The sequence below is a fragment of the Venturia canescens genome, chromosome 4 (assembly GCF_019457755.1).
Source record: "Venturia canescens isolate UGA chromosome 4, ASM1945775v1, whole genome shotgun sequence".
NCBI classification, from domain to species: domain Eukaryota; kingdom Metazoa; phylum Arthropoda; class Insecta; order Hymenoptera; family Ichneumonidae; genus Venturia; species Venturia canescens.
The window spans coordinates 9,805,927-9,822,082 of NC_057424.1; the positions used below are offsets into that span (position 1 = coordinate 9,805,927).

General features: G+C 43.0%; 1 protein-coding gene across 5 annotated transcripts in view; it reads right to left on the bottom strand.

Annotated features, from left to right (window-relative positions):
- Positions 1 to 16,156, bottom strand: part of LOC122408655 (uncharacterized) — a 130,906-nt gene that overhangs the window by 33,016 nt on the left and 81,734 nt on the right. For all 5 annotated transcript variants that reach the window (XM_043415563.1, XM_043415562.1, XM_043415559.1 and 2 more), the window contains exon 5: positions 8,930 to 9,040. In XM_043415563.1, coding sequence (XP_043271498.1) covers positions 8,930 to 9,040 — 111 coding nt within the window. The remainder of the gene's footprint in view (positions 1 to 8,929; positions 9,041 to 16,156) is intronic.

The following is a 16,156-nucleotide window of genomic DNA, read 5'->3' on the forward strand; positions in this document are numbered from 1 at the left end:
TTCATGGAAGCAAATGAAAAGTACATTATTACAAATAAACGGTATTAGTTGCTTGAACTAAATGGTATGGTTGCAGTATTTTCGTTGATTCAGCTGCAAGACACTTTTATAATTTAGTTGACACAACGACACAATTCGCTATTCAACAAAAAAATAGTTGAATCTACTACATTGTCGTTCAACTAAATGGATTTAGCTCGTTGAAAGTAATTTTGTTCTCAGTGTGTTTTTCACAATAAGCATAGAAAAAAATGTTTTCAGTCACTTAAATTGTTTATATCGTTAAGTATGCTCGGGCAAGCCTGAATAAAAATTATGGTAAAATGCCACACGTATTCGGTGTATATTCGTGTATTTATCATAGAATTTACTACGCTGACAGTGGAAATTTGTGATTTACGATACATTTCCACTTATCGGTAAGTGCTGGTCTAACATGACGAGTAACACTTGAAAACACAACGAAATATAGTTCTGACGTGCATCACTTTTTGCTGTCCACATAAAGCTGTTTAGAATTTAAGGGAGGAAAAATTGGAAAATTGAAAAAATACTATGCTCTTTGTAATCGGTGGTTAAATACTTTGAAAATTCTTAAAAAATACTGCTATATTCCTCGTCAACAAAACGAATCTGTTTTCTCCGTGTACGTGTGGCTACAGCAATTGGTCGGTACCACTTAATACTTTCGATTGCAACCCTTGTGCTAAACGTTGAATGAGCGAAAGGATGAATTTTATGTAAAACCTTTTCGCAGACATACGAGAATGCGGATTTAAAATCCACAGGGAGTTGTTACAATATTTCAGGGGGGATCGACGCGTATTCCTGCGAAGTAGTAAAAGTTTTCAAAGCTTTATATTTCGTTTTTATTTTTAATGGTTCTGCGTATACCGTCGTGGGTTTTTATGCCTCCATATCATCACTTTAACACCATTTTTCCCCGTGTTTCTACGAGAGTTGGGTTGGCAAAGCGCTTTCGGAATCAAGTGCTGACGCCAAACGAGGCTATTCGACTCGTGAGATCACCAAAACTCTGCACCGTTAGATGCGGACTCTGTTTTTTAGCTATTTCAAGAAAAAAATATTAGGAAAGTTCGAGTTGGCATTATGAGGAGGTTTCCAAACGGTATATCACCGTATTGATTGATTCCCTTTTTTTCTTCCTTTTTCATATTTAGTCTGTAAAATGTTTTGAACGAACAGGAACTTCGGGGACTTTAAATATCGATCAGGCTTTACTTTATCCACATTTTTTTCATCCCCCCTCCCAACCCCTTCCTACTTTATCTTTTCTTACTTTTTCTCCATCCCTCAAGCTCGGATTTCGTTCACTTTCGATGAAGAATTCGCCAGGCAAACAATTTAATATGCGCGAGCAACGAGGAAGAAGGGAAAAGAAAAGAAAAAAGGAAACTCCCCCGCCCCTCACCGTCGACTCCCTGTGCACTGATCCTTTGCGAGAATAAAGACTCGGCAAGAGGGATGAAAATAAAGCTCGAGAGTTCTTCCTTTCGCCCTTGACTACTCCGTCAGGGCCTCTCACTACTGTTTCTACGAACAATCTTTCGTCAAGACTCTTCGTCCATAGGTCCTTCTTTCTCGAATGAACGCCTCTTAGAATTCTCTGTTATTCACTTTTCTCAATAACCTTGATTTTTGGCTTCCTACTTAATAGAAGTTTCTGCAAGTTTTTGAAGATTTTTTCACTCTAGCGGTGGGAAGATTGCCAAATTTTATTCAACAATTTTTCGTTGGAGGGCGGCACTCGGGGAAGGAATTTATAATAATTTTTGTTTTCTCTACTCCCTAGGAACGATTCGTAAGCATTTTTTTTCGGGTTTGAAGTTTTAGCGGTGATGCGACACTTTGGCTATTTTCGTGGACGACGTAAAATGTCACCCCTTCGAAATAAAAATGTTGAATCAAGGAGGAACGTCCTGTGCAATACATACTTGTTTGAATGAAAAGATTTTTCGCCAATTGAAGAGCTCGAGTTCCGCTTCAAAAATTCAGGATTTGTCGTTCCAAGATCGTGGCCAAGAAGAGACTTTCCTTCTGGCAGGACAGCCGGAGCAAGGGGTGATTTTTTTTATATGCTTACTAAGAATTTCCTCGCTCACCGGAAATTGAAGACGGGCGCGAGAGTAAAACAGGAAGACAACGAGAGCCTATCGTTCATCTTTGACGCCTTCCAAATTTTCCTCCGCACGAGCCATAAATTCTCGTTTTGAATTTTCCCTCGGGAAGCTTTTCTTTCCTCGTTTTCTAACCAAAATTGCTCGTTGATTGATGGATCTTGACATTTTTATTCTCAGATCAATCCAAGCATGTTGGAGCTTCCCTCTTGTGCTCAAATTTCTCGATAAATTTGATTTTTTTCTCACACAGTTTGCATGAGAAATCATGAGAAATCTCCAATCACGAAACGCCAAATTCCACAATTCTTTCTTCCAGTTTTGCACACTACTTCGATCCTTCAAATCAATTTTATCAAACTTTCTCGTCACTTTACTTCGATCGAGCCTAGAAATAACAAAACCTAAAGGAAATGAGAGACAACGAAAAAATGGTGACTTCGAATAGAATGCCCCACATAGCCACAATCTAAGGCCCCTATAAACTCTTATCTTCGCCTCGGACTTTCGTTTCGTTCGCATTTTCCTGGCTAATTATCCTTAGCACTCTACCCGTATGTGTTCCCCTCTAATTATCTATGATTCATCGGTAGTCTCGTGATTAATGGCCTCTTCCAAGTGATAATAAATAACCTTTCACGTGCGAGTTCGTGTGTGCCGCCGTGTATTTAATAATTTAAGAATCGTCTCGTTATTATTTCAAAGAGAGAAGGTGCGTATCATGAATTCCATAAAATAAGAACTTTAGAAAATGAATGACGACGAAACAGAAAATAGCGACGGGAAGAACGGATCATTGGAAGCTTTTTAGTGGATCATGGATCAAATTATTGGCAGAGAATAAAAAGAAAAACGCCCAAAATGGGGGAACAAAAATGTGAAGTTTGCGTGCACAAAAAGGGTCTCCAAAAATCTTTTGTCAATTGAATTTTTCTTTACCAGATTGAACAAAGTTCGTTGGCAAACTCTACAAATCAAAAACCCTCCAATGAAATGTTCCACGTCTGAAAATTTCCAGTTGTTTACGTATCCGAAAACTTTATGGCGCAGTTAATGGGACAATAAGCAGGACGATGAAAATTTTCATGGTGCGGTGCTTTTCTCGAACGCGATAAAATCGCGAGCCGGAGAATACGAAGAGTGTTATATAGTGCGGTGACTGATTAATGAGCCGCGGGCGAGGCCACTTCGAGAGAAAACTTTAACGCCACTTTGTGGCGAACCTAACCCTTCGGATTTTCCTCCAGTTTTTCTCTCTTTCTCGTAGACAGGAAAAGAATAAAAAAAAAAAACCAAAAAAAAATGAAAATAAAACAAAAAAACTTTTCAACGCTTCGCAAGAGCCCGGAACAAAGTGTTAATTAACCGCAAGCTGCGGCCAGAAAAATCTTTTCGTAGTAAAAACTTTCGTAAGATTTTAACGAGAGCCTCGAACGACCTGGTTTCTCCGTGTGTCTTTATTAGAATTTTCTCGGCACTTTCTTTAATCCTTTTATTTTTTCTTATGAATTTAGCTTTCCAATTGTTTTTTCCCCGGTAATATCTCGCCTTTTATTAATTGTACGTAAGAAAACACGAGTTTGGACGTTGATTAAAAAATGAATTAAGAGTCTCGAAGACGCGCGAGGCTGGGAAAGGTCGTAGAACGAAAATTTGTCTTGGCCTAATATATTATATATTCTCACGCAATAGAAGGAAAAACACGAAAGTTCGAAGAGGAGGAGGAGGAGGAGGGGAGCGAGAATTCGACGGATGAAATAAAAAGTTGATGAGCAATTGCCCAGTTTGTTTCCGCTTCGTTAGGGAAGCATTTTGAATCTTGATTCGCCGGCGACTCGATATCAATAAGGAAATCTGTGTATGACGTTATTCGACAGGAGGAATAGCGCGTCGGAGAGCTCGAGGTAAAAAGTTTTCTCCGATAATGGAATTTGCCAGATGTCTGCGAGGAGCAGCACGCCGACGGAGAAGCAGAAGGAGAAAACGGAGGAAGAAAAAAGCTGAGAGCACAGAGGAAGTGAGATGAGAGGAAGAACAGGAAATCGAAGCGTCTCGGGGAAATTCAATGCAAATCCTCCCCCGCTCCAAATCTTTTTGGTATTTCGCCTGAAGTTGAGACGCGCGGGAACAAGTAGAAGCGACGCTACGATCGTGTAGCAACGTCGATGCGTCCTCTCCTCGCCCCCCATTCTTCTTTTATCTTCGTGTATATGCAATATTATACGGCACAGCGGCGTCGGCAGCTTTCCCAACCGGAAACGGGCGTCGAGACGGCGCCTCTGCACACACGGATAAGTCCCCGTTGCACTCAGTTCCACCGTCACTTTTTCCCTCCCCCGTAACCATCCTCCCCGCTGCATTTTCCTCTATCTGTCTTCCCGGTGTCTCTGCACATTATCTCGTTCCGCTATTCGCTCGTGTCTACCGGGATACAATCTTCTCCGTGTCTGCTTACAAGCTCTGCGGAGCCGCAACATCGCATTGTCCGAGCGCGATCTTGTGTCGCGGTCTCTGCTCAGGCCGGCTTGTACGTCGACGCGTATAAAAAGGCGAGAGCTGAAGAAGCCGAAGGGGGAAGTGAACGGAGCCGGAAATGAGGAGTGTCACAAAAGAAGGCGAAAGTTTCCCACGGAGGACGCGCGCGGCGCTCGCAGAAGGGGGAAATTCCGGTGGCGCGGCCCGCCGCTCTGCGAATTCATCGGAGCTTCCAACGTTTTCCAAATTCCACACGAGTCATCTTCGGGATTTCGGTCTAGATACGATGGAAGGAAAAACATTCACAGGGATGAATCTGCTTCTGGGTTTGCGAGATGAGTCGCCGCTGTCCGCGAGGCGACGCGAGCGAAGGGTGGAGTTTCCCCGGAACCGAAGACGAGCTCGCTCTCAGTTCTTCTCCAATGCGAAGCATCGATCATCCGAAGTGAGCACACAATCGACGGGGTCAAAAACCGAACGGGAGAAAACGTCCGCGTCGCGTCCTTGACCAAGTGGGCATCGGTCTCGCGACGCTTCTTCCCGGAATTTTTTCCTCCGCAGTAAGGAAGCGAGGAAACTCTCGGACGCTGTTCCACCCTTGTTTTTCTGCTCGGCCCGCCCCCGCGCCTCGACCGCGTATACGCACACTCGTGCAATGAGAGCCCGCGCCATTCAATTAAGTTTATCTCTCAGGCGTTTTAGGGCGACACGGACATATCGGTGTTCTCATCGGCAGTCCTCCCCATCCTCCGGAGTAAGACCGCCGGATCTTTAGGGCTGGAAATCGACTTTCCCTCTCTGCTCCGCGCAATCTCCGCTACAAATGTCCTTCCTCCTCCGTCACGGGCGCAATTCGCTTCCCTCCCCGCTTAAATGCGTTACTACGGAGGGAGGCTGTCCCGGGGACAGCCCTTCGGCTCCTCGCTGCGCCGGAGCATAAATTCCTATATAGAGCGACTTATCTCTCACGGCCGATGCTCTCCGTGCCGGCACGCTATCCCGACTCTCGGTGACCACTTCCGAACGCGCCGAACGGCTGTGACCACCGTCAGGAGCAGCGACGAGGATCGCCTTCGTTATACACTCCTCGAATACGTTGTGCTCAATAGTTCGTGAAAAAGAGAGCTAACTCCGAGGGTTTCTAGATTCGAGCCAAATGCATCCGGCGAACGAAGAGTCGGAATGTGGAAAATTGAAAAAATCCTGTTCCTTTTATTTACGACGCGAAGGATTCTCTGGCTCGGACGTTCTCCATTTTTATGCGATCGACTCCCAATGGCCTGTACTCTCTGTCCGTCGAACAGTGCGTTTCAGTCAGCTTATTCTTTCACAGACGACTGTGAGAACGAGAGTAAAGCGAGAGGAAATAAAAGTAAAAGGTGATTCGTTGAAGGTGCGATACGCGGAGAGGAACCCGTAGGCGGGAGCCCGCAGGGCGACCCTCCGCCCCGAGGAATCTTCTCCCTCGTTCTTCTCTTTTTCTATTATAATTCTCACCGCACACTCTTCGATCTCTCCTCGTGCGAGAATGAAGGAAAAAGAATGCGAGGAGAGACAACTTTTGAGGCTTATCGTCCCGAAGGGTCACGGCTGGAGACAGAAAGGGAAAGGAGGAGGCGAAGTGGCGGCTTGGGATGTATAAGAAAGGAGCGCACAGGCGAGCGAGTCTCCAGGGTGCGATGACGAACTCTCCAGGCGTCAAGACGATTTTGCCATTTTTACTGGGCAGAGCTCGCTCTTCGTTCTCTATTTTTATTTACTCTCCGCCGCTGTCCCTCTGGCTTTTAATCCTCGTTATCGTACATCCGTATCACCGCTACTTTTTCCTTTCATATTTAGCCTCTTTACGCATATGACGCGTTCCGTGCTGAGTGAAGCAGCTTCCAGTGCAAACTCAAGTTCCGATGAAGATAAATATTGCCCGAATGATTTTTCATACAAGCTCACATTTCTCAGGAACTGTTGTATCGAAATGCGGCAAAAAATGCGCTCCATCGGTCCACGCGTTGCCCGATTATTGCCTCGGAACTCGTTTCGCGGTCAATCTGTTATTCTTTTTTTCTCGCCCCTAAGAGCGATAGGCTCACAAAAAACGAGGCAAAAATGCGTTACGTTTTTCCACTCCTTTGGGAATAAATCGTGGTAAATTGGCTCTCTGGCAACTCACTGGTAAATTGCCTCGTTTTTTATTCCTCTAATTCTCCTGATAGGTCCATTACTTTAAAAAAATGACTGAAACGAATTTTTCACCTCGCTGGAACGTCGGTCTCGCAACAGCGGAATTTCGGACTCGCCGATGGCGATTACTGCGGATATGTGGAACGGAATTTTCCCCCAAAATTATGACAATCGACGGTGAATCTGAATCAGAGCACACGGACCGAAAAAAATCGATCTCGATTCTCCCGATGAAAAAGAAGCTCCCCATCGCTTATTTCAGTGCCGCGCATGAAAATGTTCTCGTCCGTAAAAATGACTTCGCGTCAGTGTCTCTGGACTTTCTCGTTGCCACGAAACTCGAGAACGTGTTCGTTCGATCAAAACAGCGCCGACTTCTGTTCAGGATTTTTGATATTTTTATAAAAGCGCCTCTCAGGAGGGCAGACTGACGCAATAAATCGCGGTTGAAATTTTGACAGAGCCAAGGTCGAAACAACAGCGATTTGGCATGAAATCCTCCGTACATTCGTACACGTATGTGTATAGATATCGTGTTATAAAGAAGGAGGACGGTGAGGGGGCGAGGTCCCGTTCGATTTTCGTTCGCGACCACCGGAATCCACGATAAATAACTTTGCTACCGACATTATATGTATAGTAAGCGCACACGCTCGGCGTCCAGAAAAAGCCCGAAAAATCGAGTCTCGGCAATCGCGCTAACGCCCAGCATAAATCAGGCGAGATTACTCTTTGAAAGTGGGTAGCTCGAAGCCTGCATTATACATGATTCATTCCAGACGAAATCGCTAAGAATCCTGTCGCTCCATCATTTTTTATTTTGTTTCAATTTTTTCCTAAATTCGACCAGCACTTTTTATCCACTTTTTCCTCAGCTTCGAGACTCGTGAAAAACGTCTACTTTCGACAAGATCCTCGATTTTTCCGGAGATTTGTCCCGAGAGCTCTGCAGATGAACTCCCGTGGAGTGCGAACAAATGAAAGCGAGCAGACGCATCGAGCAAAATCGAGATTTCGCTATCCGCCAATCCGGGCCCCCGGAACGATTAACGAAAAACCTGGAGGCGATGGCGCGGCTAAAGAAATATCGTTAACGCGCTCGAAGCCAAATGAACTTAATAACACGAAAAGAAAACGATTGAAAAATGTTGTAAACTCCGCATATGATTACCGACGGAACGCTCCGTGTGCGAGCTCCGAACAATACGTTGTGTGCTCTCATGCGAGAGCACACAACGTGTGTGTTTTTGTGCCTTATGCGCGGTCTCGCGGGCTTGTTTTTGTCATAGTACTTTATGGTCTTGGGAAAATTGTGAGGGAGGTTCTCCCCCGACCTTTCTCTCACTCGCTTCTATTCCTCATTTGTATTTCCCTTTTTACGTGGCTTTTTCTTCCTCCTCGCCGCGCCTTTTGCTTTCCTTCGCTGCGAGCGCTTCGCTGAGCTTTTTCAGCGTCAAACGCAGACGCGGCATTTTTTCGGGGCTCTTATGTCTTTCGTATTCGGGTTACTGACGGGGCCTCGGGGTAATGGGGGTCACTTAAGACCGAATGCCTTTCTTGCGAGAGACGCTGAGAGAGTATATTATACGCCTGGCAAGAAATTATTCTCTTGCGGCACTGAGAGACTGAACACGGTCTAATGGTCTTTTTCACAAAGCGAACCAACCAGGGTGAGTGTGAACTGATTAGAAATAATTACGAGAAATCTCCCTGCTCAGTTTCACATTATTCATGCGCACACTCGTCTTCGAACCTCGCTCGCTCGATCCTGATCTCGTTTTTCATAAATATTATCGTTTAATAGAAGATTCAAGATGTAGGATAAGCCGGTGATATAGTGCGAGGGTTGGGCCGAAAAAAGATGGAGCCCATGCGAAACAGGACTCGCCCTTAAAAGCCACGCAACTTCGGTCCCTAATTTACGCGAGCCTTGAGTGCGTGCTAACAAACTCTTTTTCTTCGAACAACAGAGCGAAAAAACATTCGTTAGGGGACATGGAAAAAGTTGAGGATTGGAAAGAAATCTTGAGCTTGGCTCCGAGGGTTCAAAAATTATCGGAGTCAGTGCTGGGGCCAGATTATTTGTACGTTCAAAATACGAAGTGAACTCATTTTAGATAAAAACGGTCTCAGCTCACCTTGTTGACTTGACGGTGGAGCTTCGTTATTGTGGCACGATCGCGTTGGGCTGCAGCTCTCTCGTTCAGCAATATTTTCTCCAGTTCTTGAACTCTCTCTTCTAAAATCTCCTGCAACATGACCCAAAAAAGAGTAAATTAATGTCGAGTAAAATCTGGCTAACAAGTTCTTACGCAAACAACCCTTTTCCAGGGGAATTTCCAATTTTCTGCGCCGAGAAAAAAATCTTTGTAACAACTGAATGCCTTTAGTTGGTATTTTTGTTGCTTCATCCAACCAACATCCGCTTGCGATAAATAAGGAATAGTTCATTTATCCGAATCACTTAATTTTTGTTTATGTGAATTAACTAATAAACGAGTGAAACCAAATTTTTTGTTCGAAGAACTCGAAACATTTGTTTATTCCTGCTTAAATCACATACATTTTTATCATATATTTATTTGAATATCGAGTACTGAATTAGCTAAACGGCTTTGCTGCGAATGATAAATATTTTGTAAATCGAATCGTACTGGTCAGCTCAATATAACCCGAAATTTGTTGAAATGTGTTTTAGCTAATTTGATTTGTGAAAATAAAAAATAATTTTGATAGCCGGATTTTTTCTTCATGTAGCTTAACTAAATCTCATCGATGACGAACCAAATCAATTGTCCATACAAATGTCTACCTCGAAAGAAAGTTCAGTATATTTTATGTATAATTTAGTTAAACCAACTAAATTTCCGCCCCATCAAATTGTTGATTTTCTTTATTTCAATTGTTGGTACGAAAAACTTTTCTATGTATTCCTAGTTTTCGGATACATTAACCAATATTTTCGTAGCAACAAAATATGACGTTAGAGCAGTCCAAATATCGTCACGTAATCCTCAATTACGTTTATCCAAATCGCTATCTATTTGAACCATTAAATATTTTATCGTGCATATATGGGACTAAATTTTTTTATTAAAAAAGTTAAAATTTTTTTTATTCTCAGTGTATCAACAAAGGAGAATAAATTCCAACCCAAATGTCATTCCTCACCTTTTGAACAATCAGATTTTCACGTTTTGTCTTACTTTTGTAAAATGTTTATTAACTTTTATCGCATTCGTAGCGTGACTTATTTAGTAAACAGTGCAAGAATGCATCCGTTTGATACTTAGTATCGCGTGGACATATATCTACGAAAGCGTATATATTTATACATGGGAAGTTTGGAAGACATGACTAAAGGGCCGGAGCTCTGGCCGAGCTTGTTTTATCAGGGATGCCTGTCAGTAAAGGGGTAGTGGTTTCATATGCGAGGTCACGTATTCTCGATTCACCCTCGAATCGCAGCAAGCACGTTTTACTACTCCTCGTGTGCCGGGGAACGCGTGCTTCCATTGCACAGCCTCTTTGCATCGGTTTCTCCCTCGATAGAGGTTCGCGATAGCAGCTCTGTACAACAACTTTTCTCTCGCAGCCCCATACCTCGATGAAAATAATACAAAGAGCCAAAAAAAAGTGCTATCTACGTTTTCAAATTTTCTGTCAACTTGCAGTTTTTTTAGAACGAGGTGCTTCGAGAATGCGTCTAAATATTTAGGATCTTCGCGATTACTAGACCCTTTTTATTTTACAACAAAAAAGAGTGCAACTAGAGAACGAAGAGGAATTAGAGACTCTCACTTTATTCGTTCTCCCAAATGCTCCCTCGAATTTCCCCATGGAAATGCCCGAAATAGTATGGTAATTATGAAAAGCTATTTAAATGCAGGCGAACTAGGGAGGAAGAAAAATTCGTCCTGCAGAAGCTGAGAACTGAGACGATGTAATTCATCCGAACCCGCAGGCCCGAATTTATGTTCACAACAGAGAAACTGGCAAGGACTTCTCTCCTCCCTCCCTCTCCCTCCTCTTGTAATTACTTGTTGTCGTCCTCATATACGTATATACGTGAAACCACAAGACAGACGTCTATATCCATGAGCAAAGTTTTGGAGAATTAGTCCTAGTAGTTCTGGCTATTCCGGCATGTATTTCCCTCTCGCGATGTCCTTTTCTCAGGCGGAGCTGAGTCTAGAGGGACGCTTACTTTTCCAAGCTCCCTCCCGAGCGTCCCTCGGCCTCTCTTCGTCTTGTACCGAAACCACTATAACTTCTATCTATATGCAGAATTATTGCTGCGATAACTCGAACAACGTCGTCTTCTCGTCGCTATGCTTGTGTCACACTTCTCCGCACCTACTCAGATTTCGTGACGAGGCGCTCCTCTCCCAATGAGCGAGTGTAGCTCAAAGTTAAGGATATCAGTACTCGCTAATAATACATACTAACGAGCTTATGCAACGTTTCTTGGTGAATAAACCACGAAGGGTTGTGCTGGCATCATTACGAGAAGGGAGGGCTGACTATCAAAACTGAATCAACTGTTATTTCAGCGGATGCGTGAATTGTCGAGAGATCTGGTTACGAAACGTTTTTCGAAGAATTCCAAAAACATTCAATTCAGCATCGATATTTATTTGTTTTTAAACCAAACGAAACGTCGTTTGGAATAAAAAGGTTGCTCGTCGTCGCGGGCACGCGTTACGTCGAAGCTACTGAACCGTTTTCGATAGAGAAAAACCGTACGAATCACAGTGTTTCCAGTGAGGTTGCGTTTTACTGACAATGAAACATCGAAAAGTGGAAAGGTGGCTTCACGAGTGCTCGTGACGCGCTTCGAATGAGCCCTCGGCCAACTTTCAACACCAAATGGAATCAGTGTTACACGCATTTCGGTACAGTGGTTAGAGGTTCTTTGATTTTTCATGTTTTTGCAGCAGCTGAATCGGCAAAATGATTTTCGAGGTGGATCCGGTTATCTCGATACGAAAAAGCCTTGAGAAATCGATGCGGTTTTAGATCGAAGTCCGTCGCAGTGTGGCTTCGCGACGAATCGCGATGGAGGATGCGAGTGTGCGGTTTTCTAGAGCATTTTCGCAGACTAGGAAAATGGCGCTGGATTTACACCGTTATTTCAGTCGAGAGGCTTCGAGTTTCACTGGAATAACACGTCAGTTAACCATTGTTAGAATTATTCCTGCGTAATGAAATTCCGCTGGATTCTCGTACGGAGTTAGTACTCAGATAAAAATTGCACGAAGATAAACAAACGGTTTCGAAGGACCGGGGAGCGTTTCATAGGGAAAATTTGTTGAGAGTCTCAGCGGAGATGACACAACGGAGAGTATAAATTCACAGTGCGTTTCGCTTTTTCGTTATTCGAGAAATCTTTTAAATTCTTCGCCGTCCTGACGTTGCCTGGTCCCTGGATGCTGAATTATTTTCGGAAGAATCGTCAAGAAAGGAGATATTAAAAACGTTTCCATTATTCCTTTTGAACGTTGCGCGTCTCGCTCCGGAGACATTTATTATTCGATTCGATGCTGACAGGCGCTTAGAAACAGAAAAGGGAGAAGGGAGAAAACCACGGAGAAGTTTAGTGTATTATTAGGATTAATATTGTCTTGTCTGATGATTAATTCACGTTCATATGCGCTGCACATATTTATACATCGGTCCATGGACTGCGGTGCATGCATTTTCATAGCTACACGTGTATAGGCGCGCGTGGGAGGAAATAGGGAAATGCTGGGCAGAGAGACTTCAATTATCTCGCTCGCCGCTTTCCTCGGCATGTATAAATTAGCCTGTGCGTTCGTAAAGCGTAATACGCGCAGGGCCGGCAGCCAATTACTCGACGAGGTATGATGACACCGAAGAGAGAAAGAGAGGGCGTTTGCGAGAGAGAGGGAAAGAGAGGGGCCGATGGGAAGTGGCCTCTGCGTATTATCAAAGGGATGAGAGCGACGTCAAGAGAAACGCTCAGTGTTGCGCATAAAGCGCGTATAACATCCGGAAATTTAAGGCAGGTGCTCTACGAAGATGACTAAGAGACAGAGAGAGAGAGAGAGAGAGAGAGAGAGAGAGAGAGAGAGAATCTCTGGTTCTGGCGTGTCTGTAATACGCATATGTGCATTGCGTGCATCACGCATCGCCGAGCATACGATATGTTGCTATATCTACAACGAATTCGTGCGTTGGACATAAATTGCTTGTTTCATCTCTGTCCCTCGATCCCTCCCTCTCTTATTTTCCTTCAGCTTTATTACATTTTTCCTTTCTTTGTTTCATAAATATCAGCGAATGATTGCTGAGAAGCTTCTATCTGGAAAATAAGCGTGAAATATTGCGCGTCGAGAGACCGAAAGCTTAGTTCTCTTGCGATTAATATTGCTGTTTTGTTCTGTCTGCCTTTCTGTAGGTATTTTTGGAACGAAGCCTTTTCCCCTTGGACTGATGAACAAAAAATTATCTCAATCGTGGGTGGCTGATTTACTCGAGGATCTAACGTGCCAAGGGCGTCAAGGGACTATGGACACTTCCCGCTGACTTCCGGTCTGCCACGGCGGGAGGCAAATGCCGGAAGGCCCACCCCAACCCCCGGAAATCACTGCAATATATTTCGACTGAAAATATATGCACACGTTCAAATTTCCGTTTATATACTAGATTGAAGGAAAGTGGAAAAGTAAATTCGTGAATTATTATCACTCACGAAAAGCTTTCCAGCAGAGATTCTCCAGAGAGAGAATTTTCATCGATTTTTTCGACCAATCAATTTCTTCTTCGTCTGTAAGCATCGAGAGTCAATTTCCTTGTGGCAGTATACAAATGAAAAAAAAAAAATAAATAAAAACAAATTTCAACATCAACAACTTCACGAATAACGATAAAAATTATCGTTGCAATAAGAATTATGATGACAGGGAGCTTCTTCGAAGGCGAAAGCTCCGCTTTCTGGTCAGACGTCACTCCGGGAATCCTGGGATCACCAAAAGCCAACCTCCCGCTGAGAAACCACCCTCTCTGGTTGCTGCCTCTCGTATACATAAACATACAAACGTACATGCGTTCTATGACTTTATATACGAGACGAATAATTCCCTGCAGTGAGGCAATTTGCATAGGAGGCATCCTGTGGTTTGACAAATCAATTGAACGTACTCTATCACACAATTGCGATAGCACGTGTCTACGAAAAATGGCTCGAAGCTTATCTGCTCGTTGAAACACAAAAGGAAGTCGAAATTTGTAAGTACGAATTCCTGCGGAGCTACAGCAGATTTTTCGATATTTCTGAATTTTTATTTCACTGTTTTTCATTGTATTAAATTTGAGAGTTTTGAAGCAGCTCGATAGCCGAGTATCGTATAAAAACAGGGTGCAGTCCCCTTTTCTCGTGTGAACATTATTCGGTGTGAAAATGTTCGAAAAATCATTCAAATTATCGTTGATGATCAGTGAAAAAATATACGGTTACGATATTCTACTAAAATTTCATAATTGCTCGTGATTTTGGAATTTTTATATTTTTTCTATTGCCTACGCCCCTGCTAGAATACACCTTCGTGCCGTATGCACACATACGAGCATACGAATGAGGGCTCAGAAGCGCATCAATCGTGGCAACACTGCGTACACAGGCAGCGGTCTGAGACGAGCGCAGCGTCCTCAAGTATAGTAATAATCATGGCTTGTCTCACGCGACAGCGTTGCCACGTTGCGAACCTCCCACTCAAATTCTCATACGATTTTTATTACAATAATTTTTTTCTTAAAAACTAGACGGTAGATCATGTGTTTTTTTTTTTTAATTTTTTCTTCAGAAGATACTCTAACACTGTGTTTTTAAAAATCAAAATCGTAAGAACCGTTCTCGAGTTATTTCGACACACATTTCTTGTTTGACGATTACCATGTGTTCGGATGGAGAAACTATAGTACTTTAACTTGCAATATCTGAAAAACTGTACGGTAGAACTACTTTTTTTTTTAAATCTATTCGTTAGATTATTCTGCGCGACATATTTTTTTTTCAAATTTTCTATAAGAAATCGGGTTTTGCTATTGAATAATCTTAATAAATTTTATTTTACGGTTTCAATAGTATTCGTTTTGTAACGTTTCTCATTTCATAATGTTGAAAAGTTTCAATGACTCGTCAATGAAGTTTGAGTATTAACGAGGCCGAGGAAACGTTGTTGATAAGGAGAAATCATTTTATAGACAGGCTAAAACGCTCGAAGACAATGGTTCAGCAAGTTCAACGTAGCGTTGGTGATTTTTTTGTAGAAATCTTTGAAGCCAGAAACTTCTGAAAACGCCCTTATTCCGTATTCAACCCACGAGGAAATTCTTTCCTCGTTCTCTAGATGTTTCGCGTTTTTTTTTTACTTTTTTTTTTTTTTTTTTTTTTTATCGAACTGATAAACGCCACGGTTACGTCTGGTCGTTGCGGCCTATCTCAAGGCCACTAAAACACCAACCCGAGTGTGTGCTACGATTGTGAGAATTCGATAGCGAATGATATCAATTTCGACGTTGTAAGCTTTGGTTTTCGTTTTATTTTCTTTTTTTTTCAACTCTCGCTTGCCAGTGCGGAGGCATTGCCGTGGTTTCCATTATAGCCAATAGCACAACTGTGTGTGTATAAATATGTACGTATATTGACCGAAGAAAAGCAGGGTGTGTATATACTCAAGCGCCCCCTGGGGGATTGATTCGCGCGTGGCGAGACGCTACAGGCACTTCAACGAAAAATTACGCGCAATACTTTTCTCCAACGTTCTTAAAATAGTTGCTTGTTCTCTTCTATTGGCGATCCACACTACCGATGGGGGCGCTCGCGTCCCTCGGAAAAATGGCGCTATTGGAGTGCAATTTTGATATTTGTGCTTGTTTTGCAGTTGTGACAGGTCGCCTGCTTCGCACTCCAACGCAGCAGTTTAAGAAAAATCCGCGAGGCGTCGCATGCTCAGTGTGGATCGCCCATAACTCACAGCCTCATTGGAGGATTATTGGTTTCCTTGGAATTTCATTGCTTCCACTAAACTCGGCGAAAACTTTAGTAAGACGAGAAAGTTTTTCAGCGTGTTTCAAAGAGAATAATTTTTGCAAACTTTCTCACCGTTCCTCCTCGTTTTTTGTTCGTTGCTAATAAGATTAATTTCGTGTTGAAGATTAACAGAAATAAACTTTCCTCAGGCTTTTCTCCCTGCGGTTCATCATTTCTAAACAAGTTATGGGTTATTTTGTTATTTTCGTAAGTGGCTGAGATATCCGATGATGGTTGATTTTATATAATCTGCCCCATACTTATTGGGGAAAAGAGACCATGAGACGCAGAACCCTGACATCGACGAAGG